Source organism: Chiloscyllium plagiosum, chromosome 8, assembly GCF_004010195.1.
Source record: "Chiloscyllium plagiosum isolate BGI_BamShark_2017 chromosome 8, ASM401019v2, whole genome shotgun sequence".
Lineage (NCBI taxonomy): Eukaryota > Metazoa > Chordata > Chondrichthyes > Orectolobiformes > Hemiscylliidae > Chiloscyllium > Chiloscyllium plagiosum.
Window position 1 is genome coordinate 89,515,055 of NC_057717.1, and position 22,537 is coordinate 89,537,591.

Below are 22,537 nucleotides of genomic sequence, written 5' to 3' on the forward strand. Positions count from 1 at the left end.
CTGGCTTGTAATGCATCGTGATGCTGACAGCGTGGGTTCAATCCCACACCAGCCAAGGTTACCGTGACAGACTCTCCCCCTGAACCTTTCCTCTCGCCTGAGGCATGGTGACCCTCATGTTAAACAACTACCAGTCATTTCTCTCAGTCTCTCTCTCTAATGAAAGAGCAGTCCAGCAGAAAGATACCGACCTTACTTTTTACCAACCACAGAAAAATAATTGATTTATTTCTGACATATGGTCCCTTGGCCAAGTAAGGCAGCGCTGAGACAATGAGTCAAAAACCAATTAAAAACTTGGGCAAGTTCAGACAGTCAGCCGGATCTGGATGGAATCCTGGCTACACTTACCAAGAGCCAGCTCCCAAGAAAAGCCATTTTGTTAACCGTGTCTTTATAAACGCTGTATTTAGAGTATGCAGCAGGTTGGCTCCTGGAGTTCCATGCAGCTACATGGGATCCACAATCAGAACCAGTGGCTCAAATCCTGGGAGTAGAGATTACTGAGAGCTGGAACCCTTAGTTCTGGAACTTGACCTGCAGGAAATCATTGTCCCAAACAATGCCACATGGAGACAGTATTCCACTGTTCAGAATCCCACTGGAGTTAGTGACAAATGTGGGACATGTACTTTGTCGTTAAAGCTATTTCAAACACCCATTTTTAAAAGCATGCTCTTCCACATTACAGAGCTCGGATTCAGCAATGTAGGCTTAATTAAAATCAAAATGACGTGCAGGAATACAAGGCACCAGAGTGGTTCCACACTCACCTGATCCTCAAAAGCAGCAGCCTGCTCTGGGAATCCTGCCTCTTTAAAATAATTCACCACATCAGCAATGCTCCATTCAGTCGGATCGACAGGCTTCCCATTCTCTTCCAAGCTGTTAACAAAGACACACCATCATCCCCTCCTCAAGCTGTTAAACAAACACACACCATCATCCCCTCCTCAAACTGTGAACAAACACACACCACCATGGAAATTACAGACCAGTCAGTTTTATGTCTGTGATAAGCAAGGTACTGGAAAGGACTCTGAAAGATAGGATTTATGACTATCTGAATAAACATAGTTTGATTAAAGATAGTCAGCATGGCTTTGTTAGGGGCTGGTCATGTCTCACAAGCTTTATTGAGTTCTTTGAGGATGTGACAAGACAATTTGACGAAGGTCGAGCAGTGGATGTGCTGTATATGGATTTCAGTAAGGCATTTGATAAAGTCCCCTACAGTAGGCTCATTTGGAAAGTTAGGAGGTATGGGATACAGGGGAATTTGGCTGTCTGGATACAGAATTACCTGGCCGAAAGAAGACTGTGAGTGGTAGTGAATGGAAAGTCACCTGGAGCTCGGTGACCAGTGGCGTTCCACAGGGATCTGATCTTGGGCCTCTCCTCTTTGTTGTTTTTATAAATGACTTGGATGAAGAAGTGGGAAAGGTGGGTTGGTAAATTTGCCAATGACACAAAGGTTGGTGGTGTTGTAGATAGTGTTGCAGGCTACAACAGGACATTGACAAGATGCAAATTTGGGCTGAGAAGTGGCAGATGGAGTTCAACTGGATAAATGCGAAGTGATTCATTTTGGAAGATCCAAGTTGAATGGCGAATACAGGATCAAAGACAGGATTCTTGGCAGTGAGGAGGAACAGTGGGATCTTGGGGTCCACGTACATGGATCGCTTAAAGTTGCCATTCACATTGATAGGGTTGTTAAGAAAGGGCATGGTGTTTTGGCTTTCGTTAACAGAGGGATTGAGTTTTAGAGCCGCAAGGTTTTGCTGCAGCTCTATAAAACCCTGGTTAGACCACACTCTGAATATTGTGTCTAGTTCTGGTCACCTCATTATAGGAAGGATGCAGATGCTTTAGAGAGGGTGCAGAGGAGCTTTACCAGCATACTGCCTGGATTGGACAGCTTGTCTTATGAAGAGAGGTTGAGTGAGCTAGGGCTTTTCACACTGGAGAGAAGGAGAAAGAGAGGTGACTTAACAGAGGTGGGAATTGAACCGGGGCGGGGAACTGGGGGGGAGGAGCTGGACGGAAGTGAAGTTGGAGCGCAGAGCTGGTCCGGAAGGTAAGTTATTTTTATTTAAGAACTTATCTCGACGCCAACGAAGAAAAAAGTCAGAATCATTGGTGGCCTTTAAGCGGCAATTGGATAGGTACATGGATAGGTGCTTAAGCTAGGACAAATGTTCGGCACAACATCGTGGGCCGAAGGGCCTGTTCTGTGCTGTATTGTTCTATGTTCTATATTCTAGGTATACAAGGTAATGAGAGGAATAGATAGAGTAGATAGTCATGACTGTTCCCCAGGGCAGAAATGGCTGTCACGAGGGGTCATAATTTTAAGGTGATTGGAGGAAGGCATGGGCAGATGTCAGAGTTAGGCTCTTTATGCAGAGAGTGGTGGGTGGAATGCGCTGCCAGTGGTGGAAGTAGAGTCAGAGACATTAGGGACATTTAAGTGACTGCTGGACAAGCACATGGATGGCAGTAAGTTGAGGGATGCGTAGGTTAGGTTAATCTTAGATTAAGATAAATTGTAGGCCGAAGCATTCCTGAAGAAGGGCTTATGCCCGAAACGTCGATTCTCCTGCTCCTCGGATGCTGCCTGGCCTGCTGTGTTTTTCCAGTACCACATTTTTCAACTCTGGTACTCCAGCATCTGCAGTCCTCACTTTCTCCCCAAAGGGCCTGTACTGTTTTACGTTCTATCATTCCCTTCTCAAGCTGTTAGCACTGCTGCCTCACAGTGCCAGAGACCCGGGTTCAATTCCCGCCTCAGGCGACTGTGTGGAATTTGCACATTCTCCCAGTGTCTGGGTGGGTTTCCTCCGGGTGCTCCGGTTTCCTCCCACAATCCAAAAATGTGCAGGTTAGGTGAATTGGCCATGCTAAATTGCCCGGAGTGTTAGGTGAAGGGGTAAATGTAAGGGAATGAGTCTGGGTGGGTTACGCTTCGGCGGGTCGGTGTGGACTTGTTGGGCCGAAGGGCCTGTTTCCACACTGTAAGTAATCTAATCTAATCACTCATTCCTCAAGATGTTAACCAAGACACACTATAATTTCCTCTTCAAGGTGTTGAAATATAATGGCTGCACTTCCTTCAGCAGTAGGCAGCCAGTTAAAATGTAAAGAGGGAGGATTGCTAGGGTAGGGAGTGGGAAAAAAAAAGGGTAGAGCAAGTGTCTTTGTGATGATTATGATTCTGAAGGAGAGTGGTTTTAATTAGTATATTTTTCTGAACTGAAAGAATCAAGCTCAAGGTGTTGGTACACAGTAAGCAAGTCAAACTATTTTATAACAAGTGCATTTTACAGATGCACGGTATTGATGTGCCACTGCAGTGCAGTTGTGTTCTTGTGACATATCCCTTTAAGAATAACTTTAGATGTTAATTGGTGTTGAAGAAAGAAGTTTGAAAGCTGCTTGTAAACTCCTGGCTGTGGGTCAAAGGAGATCAGCTTGGTTTGCTCTGAGTTTACATGTTGATTACAATTAAGTTGGGGTATCTGCTGGAGCCACTGTGGATTTCTTGATGTTGTGTTGGAACCGTCACCTTTAAGGAGAAGGAAGATCAGAACGTGCGGTGAACAGGAAGCTTCTGGACCAGGTTATGAGGGATCAAGCACAGAAATGGAGGGACTGGACATTGTGGACAATCCAAGTCAAGTACTTACAGGCTTCGGTCTGTGGGGCCATGCTCTTCAGGGATCATGTCTATTGGCGATGCTGACGGTGTTAGAAGACACGAGGCTCCACTAACCTCAGGAACTGTTCAGCAAGAGTAAAATACACATATCATACACTTACAGCCACAGGACAATGGTAAAACACAAAACTTATACCTGGTAGAGACATTTTTTCAGGCAGCAACTTATGATCTGGATAGCACTGCCTGAAAGGGTGGTGAAAACTCATTCAAAAGTTGTTTTTTTATGAGGAAGTGGGACAGATACTGGAAGATGAAAAACCTTCAAGGCAATGAGAGGAGAGTAAGGAGATGCAACTAATTCAGAGCTGGACTGAGTGGTTGTTTTCTCTGCTGTTCCTTTTCACAGCCTCAGAAAAATGATTTGCAGGAGCTGGTGTTGGACTGGGGTGTACAAAGTTAAAAATCACACAACACGAGGTTATAGTCCAACAGGTTTAACTGGAAGCACACTAGCTTTCAGAGCGTCACTCCTTCATCAGGTGATAGTGGAGGGCTCAATCCTAACACACAGAATTTATATCAAAAATCTACAGTGTGATGTAACTGAAATTATACATTGAAAAATTGATTGTCTGTTTGAAAACCATGATAGTTTCACTTCTTTCATGTGTAAATCACAAAACCTTCTTTTAAAAGGTTGCATTCTCAGCTTAGCTGTTAACAATGGTGATAGCTAGACAATATGTTGAAGGTGTTAGCCCCCTGTGTTCTCTGTCTATGCCATGATGTTTAGATTGATTCTAATCTAAAAAGTGAGATAACGGAGTTCTTCATGAATGCATGCAGTTTTTGAGCAAAGTACAATGTAACCCTGAAAGTACAACTTCACCCCACAAACTATATATAACTAATTTTGGTACCCATAGGGAGGACCTCAACCGGCACCTTGGGTTAACATCACATTACAGCAGTTTTTGAGCAAAGTACAATGTAACCCTGAAAGTACAAATTCACCCCACAAATTATATATAACTAAGTTTGGTACCCATAGGGAGGACCTCAACCGGCACCTTGGGTTAACGTCACATTACAGGTGGTCACCATTGCACTATACACACACACAGACACTCCTACACACACACACGGACACACAGATATACAGACACACACACACAGACACCCTCACAGACTTAAGACACTCTACACTCACTACACACACGCACACAACCTCCAACTCAGACAGACACATACACACTCAGACAGACAAAGACCCACATGCACACATATTTTGTGGGATGAATTTGTACTTGCAGATGGGATGAATTTGTACTTTGCTCAAAAACTGCATGCATTCATGTAGAACTCTGAGCTAGTGTGTTTCCAATTAAACCTGTTGGACTATAACCTGGTGTTGTGTGATTTTTAACTCAGAAAAATGGTACTGGATTTCAATAAAACCAGATTCGATGGGGCAAAAATACTTTCAACCTCCGCTCTCTCCTGTTGATTTTCAAACTGTTTACTATGAGGCGTGAACATTGCTGGCAAAGTCAGTATTTGTTGAAGCTGGTGGTTTTGGTGATGGTGGACCACATTCTTGAACCAATAAAGCCTGTCTGGTACAAATGAAGTCTGGTACACTGAGCCATTTCAATGGATAGCTAAGAGTAATCAGACCAGGAAAGGACAGCAGATTTCCTTCCCGAAAGGACTGTATTAAGAGCAGAATGAGGACATTTGGCCTACTGAGTCAGCTCCACCATTCGATCATGCCTGATGTGTTTCTCAACCCCATTCTCCTGCCTTCTCCCTGTAACCCTTGGTCCCTTCACTAATTAAGAATCAAGGACATTAGTGAACAAGATGGGTTTTATGATTATCAATGGTCATGGCAATCAATTTGCTTATAGCAAGCCGCTTGAAACAGCAATGAGAAAACGATTACAATATCTTATTTTTAAAAAGTAAGGTCGTATTTAACAAGGTGATATTGAGTGAGGGGTATATAACGGCCAAAGTGAACTATTTTGCTCTTCTTCAAACATTACCATGGAGTCTTTCACACTCACCCAGAGGGGAAACGAACTCTCCGCCTAATATCTCATTGAAAAGTGACACTTCTGACAGTGTTCCCTCAGGATGACCCTAGTACTGGAGTGTCAGCCTAGGTTTTGTGCTCCTGTCTGTAAAGTGGGATTGAACCCACAACCTCAGATGTGAATGCACCACCTCCTGTGCCGAGGCTGACACCATCGAAGTGTGAAGAGTATGAGTAAGTCTGGCATGTGTCAGCAACTAAGCAAGTTTTTAATCTCAACTACACTCCAATGGCAAACAAAATACTAAAGGTAAATCAGAAACACAGGGGAAATCACACTGGGCTTTCTTGTATCAGTTCACGGGCTGGAGTCAATGTTGGCTACATCATTTATGTCCACCCCTATTTACCCTCAAACAGTCAGCCACATTGCTGTGGGTCTGCAGTCATAGATTCGCCTCAATGGGATGGGATACCAGATTCACCTCCCACTGACTAGGTTTTTATGACAATCTGGATAGTTTTGTGGTGACCGATGCTGAAAGGATGTCTTTCCTTTGTGGAAGAGACTAGAACTAGGAGAAGCTTTAAAAATAAGGGGTCTCCTACTTCACATGAAAATGGAACAGAATTGAACATTGCAGATCCATGGCGATTAACAACAACAACTGTTTGTGTCAACATAGTACCGTGAATCGAATGAAATGCTTCAAAGCAAACTTTAACAATGAGTCATATAAGGGTGGATTTATAAGAATCTTGGTCAAAGAACACACTTTTTCTTCTTTAACAGCGCAAGAAAGAGCAAACACTTGCAGGCCCATGGCTTTACTTTTTCAACTTCATATTAAGGACTATAATGTTTAACTTTTAACTTATTTCTTTATTTTTCTATATTGTACCTAAGATTTTGTACGTTGATACCTTTGTAGCTAAGAATGGCAACAGAAATTGCGACTTTGTACTTTTCACTGTACTCCTGTCTCCCTGCACTTGAGTACATATGACTATAGCTGAAAATGTGTTGCTGGAAAAGCGCAGGTCAGGCAGCATCCAGGGAACAGGAGAATCGACGTTTCGGGCATAAGTCCTTCTTCAGGAATAATTCCAGTTCTTTTTCTCTCAGAGGTGTGTGGAATTTCTTTTCCCCAGACTGCAGGGTCATGGAATATTTTTAACACTGAGGTAAATAGATTTTTGACCAATGAGGGAGTCAAAGGGTAATGGATGTCAGGCAGGAAAGTAGACTTGAAGCCACCATTAAATCTGCCAAGGCCTTACTGACTGGTGGGGCAAGCCCAAGGGGCTGAACGACCTACTCCTAATGCTCCCGAGGATAGGCAAAGGCCTAGTGGTATTATCCCAGAGACCCAGGAAACATTCTGAGGATCCGGGTTCGAATCCCACCACAGCAGATGGTGAAATCTAAATTCACTAAAAAACCTGAAATTAGGAGTCTTGTGACCACCATAAATCCATTGCTGATCGTTAGGAAAAACCCATCTGGTTCACTAATGTCCTTAAGGGAAGGAAACTACCATCCTTACATGGTTTGGCCTACACATGACTCCAGCAATGTGGTTGATTCTTAACTGCAATAAATGCTGGCCCAGCCAGTGATGTTCCTCATTCTGTGAATGAATAAAATAAAGTTCATACTCCAGATTCCTTTAATGAACTGAATTTAAATTGGGGAGCTGCTCTGATGGAATTGGAACTCACAGGTCCTGATCCATTAGTCCAGGTTTCCAGATTGCTAGGCCTTTGACATAACCACTGTGCTGCCTTACTGGTTCCTGTATAACCATCAGTGGAAGGTCACACTCAGGCCACAGATTAGGTCACGAGGTCACTGTTTCAAGCTGTGAGAACTTTGGGGAAGGTGAAGGCAGGCCCAATGAGCAAGGCAATAATTAAAAGCATTGAATTGAATTGAATTGAATTGAATTTATTGAATAGAATGCACAAATTGAATAACCTGAGCTCAAAGTGCCAACCTACACAGATATTCAAATCCCAGTTCTTAAAAATGTATAATTTGGCTCAGAAGTTAATGAAATTTTGCACGACATCTGTTGGAAAAATCAAGCACTTTCAGTTGAATACTGCCTTCCAATTCTCCTGCAGCATAGGCTTCCTAACACCAGTGTAATAAACCCAATGGTTGTGGGCGGCACGGTGGCACAGTGGTTAGCACTGCTGCTTCACAGCGCCAGAGACCTGGGTTCAATTCCCACCTCGGGCGACTGACTGTGTGGAATTTGCACATTCTCCCTGTGTCTGCGTGGGTTTCCTCCCGGTGCTCCGGTTTCCTCCCACAGTCCAAAAGATGTGCAGGTCAGGTGAATTGGCCATGCTAAATTGCCCGTAGTGTCAGGTGTAGGGGTCTGGGTGGGTTGCTCTTCGGAGGGTCGGTGTGGGTGGGCCGAAGGGCCTGTTTCCACACTGTAAGTAATCTAATCTAAACATATCACTTCTTGCTCGACAGTGGGTGACAGGCCATTTGGACCACATTTAAAACTACCAAGAGAAGTACTAAAGAGAAATGTTTGTCATTTACACAGTCTGCTATAGAAACACAGCTTTATTTTAATCTGCTCTAAAGCTGTCATTATTAATCAGAGACAAATACTCCGGATCCAGCAAGACAGAAGTAGAAGAAAGATCAAACGCTGTCACCGACTCAAAAGCTTCTAATAATAGCTGGTGACCTTCTTCGCTCAAGAAAGCTATGTATATGGCTAGTTTTATATCATATTCAATTATCATCAAGTAATGGGATCAGAAAGGAAGCTCAGCTAAAGAGAAAGACACAAGAGGAGAATAACTACAGAATATACAACAACAACGATAACAACCTCTCTCTCAATGTCAGCAAAAGAACTGATCATTGACTTTAGGAAGAAAGGAGGAGAAACACGCTCCTATCATCATCAATGGAGCTGAGGGGGAGAATAGTTGAGAGCATTAAGTTCCTAGGAGTGACAATAACTGACTACCTGTCTGGACCATCCATGTTGATATAATAGTCAAGAAGGCACAACAACACCTCTTCTTCCTCAGGAGACTTAGGAAACTCGACATTCCCATAAAGACTGTCACCAACTTTTAATACATGCATCACAGAAAGCATCCCACTTGGGTGCATAATGGCCTAGTATAGCCTACCCAGGACCGTAAGAAACTGCAATAAGTTGTGTGCACAGCCCAGACCATCGCAGAAGCCAATCTCCCATCCACAGACTCCATTTACACTTCTCATTGTTGTGGAAAGGCTGCCAATATCATCAAAGGCCCCTCCCACCCTGGTAATGCTTTCTTCCAGCCTCTTCCGTCAGACAGAAGATATAGAAGCTTGAACACACGTACCATCAGGTTCAAAAACAACTTCTTCTCTGCTGTTATTAGACTGCTGAATGGATCTTTCTAATTTCACATCTAATGTTGACCTTGTTTTGTGCAGCTGTAACCTGTGTGTCTCGCTGTCTCAGCACCCTGTGATCTGTATGTGCTTGTTTGCTATGATCTGCCTGCACTGCTCACAAAACAAAACTTTTCACTGTACTTAGGTAATGTGACAACAATAAATCAAATTTAAAAAATAACTTGCATTTACAAAGTAATCCAAATTTTGTAATGGCAGCACGGTGGCTCAGTGGTTAGCACTGCTACCTCCCAGCACCAGGGACCTGGGTTCGATTCCAGCCTCAGGCGACTGTCTGTGTGGAGTCTGCACATTCTACCTGTGTCTGTGTGGGTTTCCTCTGGGTGCACCGGTTTCCTCCCACAATCCAAAGATGCGCAGGTTAGATGAATTGGCCATGCTCAATTGCCCATTGTGTTCAGGGATGTGTAGGCTAGGTGCATTAGTCAGGGAAAATGTAGTGTAATAGAGTAAGGGAATGGGTTTGTGTGGGATACTCTTCAGAGGATCGGTGTGGACTTGTTGGGCTAAATGGCCTGTTTCCACACTGTAGGGATTCCATGACTCTTATACCGCATTGAAACATCGCAAGAGAGTGTTCTATCAAAATGTGACACTGAACCACATATTATTATAGTTGATCAAAAGGCTAGGTAGTGTATTAAAGAGAGAAAGAAAAGTTGGGGGCGGAGGTGCGTGGATTCCAATTGAAGGCATGGCAGCCACTGAGAATAGATAAAGGCCAGAACTGAGATTGCGCATTGATTTTGGAACATTTTAGGTCTTGAAGAGATGACAGTATGGGAGATGTGATAACAAGATGATAACTGAGGCACCTGTTCCACCCCCAGCAACAATCTGGCATAGCATTAATATTTCCAAGCATATTGCATCATCAAATGAACTGATAAGTGAATTCAGTAGCCTGCTCAGTCAGGTATATCCCACTGAAGCATAACAGTGAGCAAGACTGTCTACACAAGTTTGTTCAATACTGTTCCCCCACAGGTTATGGTACAGGGCAATCCATAGTCTGAGGCTGCAATGCTGATTTGTGGGAAAGACCAGTTGCATGCTAGTGACACTGGGATGGACAATACATAAAGAATGCCGATTGATTAGCAAACTTGGTTGAGGAATGGGGAACGGCTGATTTAGATTAGATTACATTACAGCACAACCCACCCATACCCCTACATTTACCCCTTACCCAATACTACGGGCAATTTAGCATGGCCAATTCACCTGACCTGCACATCTTTGGACTGTGGGAGGAAACCGGAGCACCCGGAGGAAACCCACGCAGACACAGGGAGAACGTGCAAACTCCACACAGTCAGTCGCCTGAGGTGGGAATTGAACCCGGGTCTCCGGCGCTGTGAGGCAGCAGTGCTAACCACTGTGCTTTGCTACATAGTTCATTATAGAAAAGTCAGCCACAGGTAGGTCAGTCAAGGTAAAATTTACCCTGCCTCGCACAAGTGGATGTTTATTTGATTGTGATCGCCAAATATGAAGAGCCAGCTGAAAACTGTAAAAATGCAAAAGGTCTGCGGAGGCTAGAGTGATCGCTCTCTCTTCTGAATATCTGGGAGAATATACATCCTCCAGCTCTGTGCCACTATGGAACAGTCAAGCATTGACTTATCACCTCTTCCTTTCTGGACTGAATTAAGATTCACAGAATTTCTTGACCATAGTTTGTCAAGTTCAGCATGCAGAGGGATTCTGAGCAAAGCCCTTTGAAGAGGTGCAGGTGGAAACACTGCTGGAGCAGGCTGCAGAGACAAAGCCTCCAAAGCCATTCTTAATAGGAAAGTTGGCATCAATTTTCTCTTTAGATGTTGAAGTTCTAAACAAGCAGATGTGAGAGTTCCTTCAGCTGCCTCTGTACATTCCAGACCTTCACAAATTGTTACATAGAAAGTTTTTTTTCCTGTATTACTTTTGCTTCTTTCACCATTCATATTAAAATGATGCCTTCTCATTGTTAATCCTTTCAAGAGTGGGAACAATTTCACCTTACATACTCTGTCTGACCCAAGAGAGGGAGAGAAACGAGAAAAAGAAAGAAAGACAGGCAGCCAGAAAGCAAGTGAGGAGGACAGCACAGTTATAAAATGCCTATCACCTCAGGACATCATAAGCATTTTATAACTAATGAAGCATACCTCTGAAATGTGGTCACTGCTGTAATGAAGGAAACAGTCAGTTTGTACACATCAAGCTCTCACAAACAGGAAAGTGGTAAATAATCAGATAATCCCTTCCTTAGCAATGTTGATTGAGAGATAATGAGTCAAGATACTGGAAACATTTCCTGTTTTTCTTGCTGTGGAGTATTTTACGTGCACCTGATTTGCCAAATAAAGCATTAATTTAACAGCCCTTCACATAACAGTGCAGCACTCTTTCAGTACAGTTGTGGGCTCAGGTCTTTGGAGTGGGACATGGATTTGAATAGCTGGATATCTAAAATGACAAATTAACGTATGCTATTATTGGTTCCATGTTTGAATCTCTTACTAGGGTAGACCAGGAACAACTTATGTTGATATTGCATTTTATTATAATGAAATGTCCCAAAGAGTATTATAAAACAAAGTATGGCACTGTGCGGCATAAAGAGATATTAGGTTACATGGTTGAAAGTTCAGTCAAAGAAATAGGTTTTAAATTCTAAAGGAAGAATAAGGTGGACTCTCCTGAAAAGTCACTAAGCTATGGGCTAAATGACCCGATAATCCCTTCACCTCAGTGTCAACACCCTTCTGCACAGCAACTTTGAATGTTTCATTGCATAAAAAGGCACTATATAAATGCAAGTGGTTGTTGTTGACCATCCACAATTTCTTTCCAACAGTCCATCTATAAAAGTACTGCGACTGGACCTTTCTGCTGAATTTAAATCTGTCAGCTGCTAAGGCTGATGTTCATCATTCACACAGCTGTACCAATAGACGCTTTAAATCCAGTAACAGGGAAATGTCACATAGTGACAGCGTGGATTACTGAGCAAAGGTAACTAAAATACAAATTTATGAATTAGGAGAAAAAGTAGTCAATTGGGCCCTTCATTCCTGCTCCACCACTCAATAAGTTGGTGGCTGACCTGCTTGTTACAAATTCCAGTCTGGGGAATCTTTGATTCTGCTGCTTTACAAGAATCTATCACCTTTGCCTTCAAAATATGCAATGATCCTATTCCCATTGCCTGCTAAGGCAGAGAAGTCCAAAGTTGTATTGCACTGAAAGGAACAAAGATTCCCACATCTCTTTCCTAAAAGGGCAATCCTTAATTTTAAAACAATATCTCTTAGTTCCGGCTCACTTACATCCTCATCCACCTTATCAATGCCATTCAGGACCTTATAAACCCCAACCAAATCACCCCTTCTTATGAACTCTAATGAAAACAAAGCCAGCCTGTCCAAACATTCCTCATAAATTGACTGTTCGTTCCAGGCATTAATTCAGTAAACCTTCCCTGAACCATCTCTTATGCATTTACATCTTTTGTTAAATAAGGAGACCAAAACTGCACACAAGTGTTCAAGAGGTTGTCTCACCAATGCTCTGGTTAATTTTACTTTCATTCAAGAGATGTAGACTTCGATTTGATTTGATTTAACTTGATTTATTACTGTCATATGTCCAGGTACAATGAAAAGTTTTGTTTTGCATGCAGTGCAGATAGATCATACCACAGATCATCGCAAAGCAAGGAATATAATGAATATGGCTGCCGAGAAGGTGTACAAAGAGCGAGATCAACATCAAATTTAAAGTTTGAGAGAATGCTGGGGCCACCAATATTTACTGCACCTTTCTTTATTATTATTATTGAAAAGGTGGTAGTGATCTGCCTTCTCAAAATGCTAAACTCCATTTGTCTTAGGCACACCAATAATGCAATTAGGGAGGGAGGTCTAGGAGTTTGACTCAGCGACACTGAAGGAACGGCAATATACTTCCAAATCAGGATGGTGAGTGGCTTAGAGGGAACTGAGAGAAATAGCGTTCCCATGGATCTGCTATCCTTGTCCTTCTAGATGCTAATGTCTGTAAGTTTGAAAGGTACCGTCAAAGGAACCTTGGTGGATTTCTGCAGTGCGTTCTGTAAGTAGTACACACTGCCACTAATGTTGGAGACAGTGAAGGTGTATGGATGTTGTTGTGTTAAAATTGGCTGCCTTCCTGCCAGAAAGCCGTAAGCTGGTCACCTGACTCTCCATTCGGGTGATGAGATGGTGGTGGCACAAATGGGTATTTCACTCACTTCCTGTTACCCCTCCTTTACCCCACAGGACACAGTAACACGCAGTACTAAAAGCAGCTCACCAGCAACGTGCCTCAATCCTGAAACACTAACCAGAGGTAATCCAGCTGTTTCCCAAAGATACAATACAAAGACAAGATATGGATTCTCATATCAAACAGTGTGGAATTTATCATTTTATTTGTAATTAAAAATTAGCAATCTCTTTTGATTCTAGATCAGATTTATGCATCCACATTGCCAATCCTCATATCAGCTTGGATTGCCTTTGTCCAAAGTGAATGTCTTGTTAAACATTAGCTATTCATCTCAGAAAAGATGGACAAATTGGTTCTTGGAAAAGAAAAGAACAAGTGGGATTGTTTGCACCTGAAATTTGTTGGGATCTACACTTAAATGCAGTAATTCAGATATTTCAACCAAATAAATTCATTTATGAATGCAGTGATTATCAAGTTCCTTTAAATGCTTATCTCTAAGGGAAGTAAAGGATCAAATTCCACTTTGAGATTATATTAGAATCCTGGAAGACTAATTTTGCAACAACCACACAACCTACATTCATGTAGCACCTTTAATACAGTAAACTGATCCAAAGCACTTCATAGGAACCCAAACAAACTTTGTTCAAGGTAGAGGGCTCTCAAATATATGAAATGTATGAACAGACGTAGGCCATTCAGCCCACTGAATCTGCTCCCCATTGAATGGCCGGTCTGCTGATCCTCAACTCCACTTTGCTACCTTTCCCCAAACCCACGATTCCCTTACCGTCTTTCTCAAATTTGAATACTGACTTAATGACCCAGCGTCTACAGTTGTTTGCAGTTAAAAAAATTCCAGAGATTCAGTATGCTCTGAAAGTAACCTTCCTCAACTCTGTCCTAACTGGATGACCCTCACTCTGAGACAATACCCTCTGGTTCTAGACTTTCCCTTTCCACAATGACCTGACAAGTGCTCTAAGAATCGTGCGTGAGAGAGAGCGGGAGCGCGTGCGTGAGAGAGAGCGGGAGCGCGTGCGTGAGAGAGAGCGGGAGCGCGTGCGTGAGAGAGAGCGGGAGCGCGTGCGTGAGAGAGAGCGGGAGCGCGTGCGTGAGAGAGAGCGGGAGCGCGTGCGTGAGAGAGAGCGGGAGCGCGTGCGTGAGAGAGAGCGGGAGCGCGTGCGTGAGAGAGAGCGGGAGCGCGTGCGTGAGAGAGAGCGGGAGCGCGTGCGTGAGAGAGAGCGGGAGCGCGTGCGTGAGAGAGAGCGGGAGCGCGTGCGTGAGAGAGAGCGGGAGCGCGTGCGTGAGAGAGAGCGGGAGCGCGTGCGTGAGAGAGAGCGGGAGCGCGTGCGTGAGAGAGAGCGGGAGCGCGTGCGTGAGAGAGAGCGGGAGCGCGTGCGTGAGAGAGAGCGGGAGCGCGTGCGTGAGAGAGAGCGGGAGCGCGTGCGTGAGAGAGAGCGGGAGCGCGTGCGTGAGAGAGAGCGGGAGCGCGTGCGTGAGAGAGAGCGGGAGCGCGTGCGTGAGAGAGAGCGGGAGCGCGTGCGTGAGAGAGAGCGGGAGCGCGTGCGTGAGAGAGAGCGGGAGCGCGTGCGTGAGAGAGAGCGGGAGCGCGTGCGTGAGAGAGAGCGGGAGCGCGTGCGTGAGAGAGAGCGGGAGCGCGTGCGTGAGAGAGAGCGGGAGCGCGTGCGTGAGAGAGAGCGGGAGCGCGTGCGTGAGAGAGAGCGGGAGCGCGTGCGTGAGAGAGAGCGGGAGCGCGTGCGTGAGAGAGAGCGGGAGCGCGTGCGTGAGAGAGAGCGGGAGCGCGTGCGTGAGAGAGAGCGGGAGCGCGTGCGTGAGAGAGAGCGGGAGCGCGTGCGTGAGAGAGAGCGGGAGCGCGTGCGTGAGAGAGAGCGGGAGCGCGTGCGTGAGAGAGAGCGGGAGCGCGTGCGTGAGAGAGAGCGGGAGCGCGTGCGTGAGAGAGAGCGGGAGCGCGTGCGTGAGAGAGAGCGGGAGCGCGTGCGTGAGAGAGAGCGGGAGCGCGTGCGTGAGAGAGAGCGGGAGCGCGTGCGTGAGAGAGAGCGGGAGCGCGTGCGTGAGAGAGAGCGGGAGCGCGTGCGTGAGAGAGAGCGGGAGCGCGTGCGTGAGAGAGAGCGGGAGCGCGTGCGTGAGAGAGAGCGGGAGCGCGTGCGTGAGAGAGAGCGGGAGCGCGTGCGTGAGAGAGAGCGGGAGCGCGTGCGTGAGAGAGAGCGGGAGCGCGTGCGTGAGAGAGAGCGGGAGCGCGTGCGTGAGAGAGAGCGGGAGCGCGTGCGTGAGAGAGAGCGGGAGCGCGTGCGTGAGAGAGAGCGGGAGCGCGTGCGTGAGAGAGAGCGGGAGCGCGTGCGTGAGAGAGAGCGGGAGCGCGTGCGTGAGAGAGAGCGGGAGCGCGTGCGTGAGAGAGAGCGGGAGCGCGTGCGTGAGAGAGAGCGGGAGCGCGTGCGTGAGAGAGAGCGGGAGCGCGTGCGTGAGAGAGAGCGGGAGCGCGTGCGTGAGAGAGAGCGGGAGCGCGTGCGTGAGAGAGAGCGGGAGCGCGTGCGTGAGAGAGAGCGGGAGCGCGTGCGTGAGAGAGAGCGGGAGCGCGTGCGTGAGAGAGAGCGGGAGCGCGTGCGTGAGAGAGAGCGGGAGCGCGTGCGTGAGAGAGAGCGGGAGCGCGTGCGTGAGAGAGAGCGGGAGCGCGTGCGTGAGAGAGAGCGGGAGCGCGTGCGTGAGAGAGAGCGGGAGCGCGTGCGTGAGAGAGAGCGGGAGCGCGTGCGTGAGAGAGAGCGGGAGCGCGTGCGTGAGAGAGAGCGGGAGCGCGTGCGTGAGAGAGAGCGGGAGCGCGTGCGTGAGAGAGAGCGGGAGCGCGTGCGTGAGAGAGAGCGGGAGCGCGTGCGTGAGAGAGAGCGGGAGCGCGTGCGTGAGAGAGAGCGGGAGCGCGTGCGTGAGAGAGAGCGGGAGCGCGTGCGTGAGAGAGAGCGGGAGCGCGTGCGTGAGAGAGAGCGGGAGCGCGTGCGTGAGAGAGAGCGGGAGCGCGTGCGTGAGAGAGAGCGGGAGCGCGTGCGTGAGAGAGAGCGGGAGCGCGTGCGTGAGAGAGAGCGGGAGCGCGTGCGTGAGAGAGAGCGGGAGCGCGTGCGTGAGAGAGAGCGGGAGCGCGTGCGTGAGAGAGAGCGGGAGCGCGTGCGTGAGAGAGAGCGGGAGCGCGTGCGTGAGAGAGAGCGGGAGCGCGTGCGTGAGAGAGAGCGGGAGCGCGTGCGTGAGAGAGAGCGGGAGCGCGTGCGTGAGAGAGAGCGGGAGCGCGTGCGTGAGAGAGAGCGGGAGCGCGTGCGTGAGAGAGAGCGGGAGCGCGTGCGTGAGAGAGAGCGGGAGCGCGTGCGTGAGAGAGAGCGGGAGCGCGTGCGTGAGAGAGAGCGGGAGCGCGTGCGTGAGAGAGAGCGGGAGCGCGTGCGTGAGAGAGAGCGGGAGCGCGTGCGTGAGAGAGAGCGGGAGCGCGTGCGTGAGAGAGAGCGGGAGCGCGTGCGTGAGAGAGAGCGGGAGCGCGTGCGTGAGAGAGAGCGGGAGCGCGTGCGTGAGAGAGAGCGGGAGCGCGTGCGTGAGAGAGAGCGGGAGCGCGTGCGTGAGAGAGAGCGGGAGCGCGTGCGTGAGAGAGAGCGGGAGCGCGTGCGTGAGAGAGAGCGGGAGCGCGTGCGTGAGAGAGAGCGGGAGCGCGTGCGTGAGAGAGAGCGGGAGCGCGTGCGTGAGAGAGAGCGGGAGCGCGTGCGTGAGAGAGAGCGGGAGCGCGTGCGTGAGAGAGAGCGGGAGCGCGTGCGTGAGAGAGAGCGGGAGCGCGTGCGTGAGAGAGAGCGGGAGCGCGTGCGTGAGAGAGAGCGGGAGCGCGTGCGTGAGAGAGAGCGGGAGCGCGTGCGTGAGAGAGAGCGGGAGCGCGTGCGTGAGAGAGAGCGGGAGCGCGTGCGTGAGAGAGAGCGGGAGCGCGTGCGTGAGAGAGAGCGGGAGCGCGTGCGTGAGAGAGAGCGGGAGCGCGTGCGTGAGAGAGAGCGGGAGCGCGTGCGTGAGAGAGAGCGGGAGCGCGTGCGTGAGAGAGAGCGGGAGCGCGTGCGTGAGAGAGAGCGGGAGCGCGTGCGTGAGAGAGAGCGGGAGCGCGTGCGTGAGAGAGAGCGGGAGCGCGTGCGTGAGAGAGAGCGGGAGCGCGTGCGTGAGAGAGAGCGGGAGCGCGTGCGTGAGAGAGAGCGGGAGCGCGTGCGTGAGAGAGAGCGGGAGCGCGTGCGTGAGAGAGAGCGGGAGCGCGTGCGTGAGAGAGAGCGGGAGCGCGTGCGTGAGAGAGAGCGGGAGCGCGTGCGTGAGAGAGAGCGGGAGCGCGTGCGTGAGAGAGAGCGGGAGCGCGTGCGTGAGAGAGAGCGGGAGCGCGTGCGTGAGAGAGAGCGGGAGCGCGTGCGTGAGAGAGAGCGGGAGCGCGTGCGTGAGAGAGAGCGGGAGCGCGTGCGTGAGAGAGAGCGGGAGCGCGTGCGTGAGAGAGAGCGGGAGCGCGTGCGTGAGAGAGAGCGGGAGCGCGTGCGTGAGAGAGAGCGGGAGCGCGTGCGTGAGAGAGAGCGGGAGCGCGTGCGTGAGAGAGAGCGGGAGCGCGTGCGTGAGAGAGAGCGGGAGCGCGTGCGTGAGAGAGAGCGGGAGCGCGTGCGTGAGAGAGAGCGGGAGCGCGTGCGTGAGAGAGAGCGGGAGCGCGTGCGTGAGAGAGAGCGGGAGCGCGTGCGTGAGAGAGAGCGGGAGCGCGTGCGTGAGAGAGAGCGGGAGCGCGTGCGTGAGAGAGAGCGGGAGCGCGTGCGTGAGAGAGAGCGGGAGCGCGTGCGTGAGAGAGAGCGGGAGCGCGTGCGTGAGAGAGAGCGGGAGCGCGTGCGTGAGAGAGAGCGGGAGCACGGCTCCCAGTTCCGGTAACACGTAGAGTGAGTATAAACCAGACCCGTTGTAAGTACGAGACTGGTTGTGGCGACACTGCGGGGAATAAAACACTTATATTCTAGCAGACTCGCCTCTTGGCTGTTTGTTCTGTGTCAGACTACTTTCCTGCGAGCCTGGTCCTTGACCTTGAGAATTTTTTAAAACAGTGTGAGAGAGAGAGAGTGTGTGAGAGAGAGTGTGTGTGAGAGCGCGAGCGTGAGAGAGAGAGCGTGAGAGCGCGTGAGAGTGCGTGAGAGCGCGTGAGAGTGCGTGAGAGCGCGTGAGAGTGCGTGAGAGCGCGCGAGAGCGCGCGAGAGAGAGCGCGCGAGAGAGCGCGCGAGAGAGCGTGTGTATATATGATCACCTCTCATTCATTTAAATTTCAGTGAATACAGGCCCAACCTACTCAGCCTGGGGCAGCACTTTAGTTCAGTGGTTAGCACTGTTGCCTCACAGTGCCAGGGACCCAGACTCGGTTCCAGCCTTGGGCAATTGTCTGTGTGGAGTTTGCATATTCTCCTCGTCTCTACATGGGTTTCTTCCATGTGCTCCAGTTTCCTCCCACAGTCCAAAGATGTCCAAGTTAGGTGGATTAGCCATAGGATATGCAGGGTTACAGGGATAGGGTAAGGGGGTGGGTCTGGGTGGGATGCTTTTCAGAGAGTTGGTGCAGACTTGATGGACCTGCTTGCACACTATAGGAATTCTATGTTAACCTTTCCACGTATCTGGGATCAGCTTAGTGAACCTTCTCTGGACTGCCTCCATTATAGCACTTCAGATTCCTCACAGCAGCTGGCAAGGTTCCACAAAGATCGATGAAATGGCAGGCCAGTGGATCTGAACCTTTGCCAAAAGGAATGAGAGAGAGCAATATTGGCAGGAATCTTGGAAAATACTCTTCTTTGAGCAGTATCACTTGAAATTTTTATGTGCACCTACACAGGCACATTAGATTCAGTTCAAGGGCTTATCCAAAAGATTTCGCAGGGGATGGTGGTGTTGTGTAACATGATGAGTAATCCAGAAGCCCAGACTAAAGCTCTAGGGAACATGGGATCCAATCTTACCACAGTAGCTGGTGGAAATTAAACTTAATTCACTTTAAAAATCTGGAATTGAAAGCTCATTAATAATGACCATGAAACCACTGTCAATTGTGGTAAAAATTCATCTGGTTTACTAAATATCTTTTAAGGAAAGAAATCTGCAGTTTTTATCCAGTCTGGCCTAAGTGAAACTTTGATGGCACTATCCAAACCCACAACCTCTAACTTTTCACTGTACTCCTGTACTTGAGTACACATGACAATAAGCTTCACCTGCCAGTGGAAGCAACCTCCCTGCTTCTACCTTATCCATTCCTCCCTCATTCTTCTAAATTCCATTCCAATCCTTCCTGTTATCATTTATAATAAATCAGCAATGTGGTAGGAACAACATGCTTTGTGAAGCATAATGCATGAGGCTACTTCTAGAAAAAGTTTCATGCCGCTCTTTAAGACCTTAAATTGGTGCAAAGAGGTAGACCTCTATGTTTTAAGAACAATACAAGAGGTAATTTCATACCTTGATACATCAATTCCAAAGAACAGAGGATTAAAACTAAGCTGTTAATCCGAGAGTCCAGCAATGAAGAATGTGCAGCTTCTGACTTGCAATGGACAAAGTTTAATTTCAGGAAATGCTATAAAATCCAGGGAAGAATGGAATGCCGTGGGGGAAAAAAAATCAGCCTTGCTTAATGCTTTGAAGTCTGGAGATAACATTGTGGGATTTTTTTCTCACGAGCCAATCAACCTCACATTCCATCTGAAATGCAAGTTGAACATATAAACCTGGGTTAGTCTTTGGCTAAGGCAGCTTTAGTTTCGCAGCTTTGGTTCTTTTAGTAAAACCCAAATCAAAAGGTCATAGGTTCTATTCCACATCAGGACTCATGCACAAAAATCCAGATTGATTCTAGTCCAGTATGGATGGAGTGGCCCAATGTGGAGGCGTTGTCTTTTGGATGAGAAAATCTGTCTACCTTATGAGGTAGAGGTAAAAGATCCTGTGGCACTACTTTGAAGAGGAGCAGGTGAGTTCTACCTGGCATGATGGCCAAATATTTATCCTTTAATAAACACCAAAGAAACAGATTATCAAGTCAAATCACATTGCTGTTGGTGGGTGCCAGCTGTGCACAAATTTGCTACCATTTTTCCTACAATACAATAATGACTGCACCTCGAAAGTACAGGATTGTCTGTGAAGTGGTTGTCGACATCTTTGAAAAGGTGCTATATAAATTAAAGTCTTTCCTTTCTTTCTCTTTGGACAATGACCTCACCATGCTGGTAATTATTATAATGTAAAACCTGCAGTTTCAATCCACAAACCATTGATATTTGACATGAGCCTCCAGCCACCCTTCTTTAGCAAACTGCATCAATTTATCCCACATTCCTTGCTCTCTAATGTGTTTATCTAGCTTCTCATTAAAAACATTTGTCTTAACAATGTCATCTTGGTTCACATTATTGTCACTCAAACTGGGAAAGATTTTCTCCTGGAATTCACAATTGGGGTTATTACCCTAAACCCTCAAGTTTGGATTACCCCAAGATAGCATTTTCTCTTATGTGTTCCCCAAAAAAACCCTCCTTAACAACTTCAACTTTTCTTTTCTGTAGAAAACTGCTTCAGTTTGTTCATGTATTCCAAATAAGTATAAGTGTTGTTTCTCAGTTCTGGTACCAACCTTGTAAATCTTATATACTTCCTCTTCTGTGCTTCTATATCCTTGTTATACCCCAAACATAGATTAACCAAGGTTGCAAGTTCAATATAATCTCTCTGCTTTTCAACTCTAACTCTCTAGAAATGAATTTCAGCTCTTGGTTTATTTACAAAAAGCCTAAATAAACAGTGTTCAGGTCACACTTTGAACATCCTTTCCATTTGTCCTCACACATCGCAGCCACGTTGCAATATTTTCTAAAATTATCTCCGATCATGAGCATATTCTTCCAGCCTCAAGATGGCAAGAGTTGCCTGTGACTTTCTGCGCTGCAATGTTGGCTAACAATATCCAGAAAACGAAATACTGACCACGGAAAAAACACATTCCAAAAAATCATATCAGACTCGAAACATTAACCCTGCTTCTCTCCCTATGGATACTGCCAGTTTTGCTGAATTTCTCCAGCACTTTGTTTTTATTTCAAATATCCCAGCATCTACAGCTGCTAATTCATTGTCAGAGTGGAGTTTTTAAACTTACCCGAGTCTCTGGGGTCAGTGCTTAAATCTACCACATTCTCCACTGTTTCATGTTTCGGGTTTGGATTGACTGCAGGAGTCTGGTCTAGCAGCATAGTGTCCAAGCAATTGTCTGCGTTGGTGGAACTGCAGTCTTTGGACAGCGAAGGATCTGGGCAGAGACATACATCATAGATCAGTCAATATGTGCATGATATTTGGAAATCGAGCTCTCTAAAAGCAGCTCAGGCTATCTCAGCTATAAAGAGAAGTATGCTATGTAGCTCCTTCTAGTCTGTTCTGCAATTCAATATGGTTGAACCTCCGCCTCAACTCCACTCTCCCCGCCTCCTTTGCCTTCTCCCTCAGATCCCTAGGAGATCAAAAACTTTGACCCTGCCTTGAATATACTCAACAGAAGAGTAAGCACACAAAATAAATTACACAGTCAATGATAGGGCCTGGGGAGTGTTATAGAACAGACGTCAAGGAGTACAGGTTTATAGCTCCTTGAAAGTACAGTCACAGGTATACAAGGTGGTGAAGAAGGTTTTTGGCATGTTAGCTTTCATCGGTCAGAGCACTGAGTATAGCGGTTGGGGTGTCTTATTGCAGCTGTACATGACATTGGTGAGGTTGTATTTGGACTACGGGTTGCAGTTCTAGTCGCCCTAATATAGAAATTATTAAACTACAAAGAGTGCAGAAAAGATTTACTAAGATGCTACCTGGACTGGAAAGTTTGAGTTCTAAGGAGAGGTTTGATAGGCTGGGACATTTTTTTCACTGGAGCGTAGGAGACTGAGGGGTGACCTTGTAGAGGTCTGTAAAATCATGAGCAGCATAGATAATGTAGATAGCTAACAGCTTTTCCCCATGGTCGGGGAGTCTAAAACTAGAGGGGATGGGTTTAAGGTGAGAGGGGAGAGATGCAAAAAAAGTCCAGAGGAGCAATTTTTTCACACAAAAGGTGGTGAATGTCTGG

General features: G+C 47.5%; 1 protein-coding gene across 1 annotated transcript in view; it reads right to left on the reverse strand.

Moving 5' to 3' along the window:
• LOC122552172 (protein Niban 1-like) overlaps positions 1 to 22,537 on the reverse strand; it is a 153,497-nt gene that overhangs the window by 89,498 nt on the left and 41,462 nt on the right. The window contains exon 5 of the mRNA XM_043694711.1: positions 21,575 to 21,724. Coding sequence (XP_043550646.1) covers positions 21,575 to 21,724 — 150 coding nt within the window. The remainder of the gene's footprint in view (positions 1 to 21,574; positions 21,725 to 22,537) is intronic.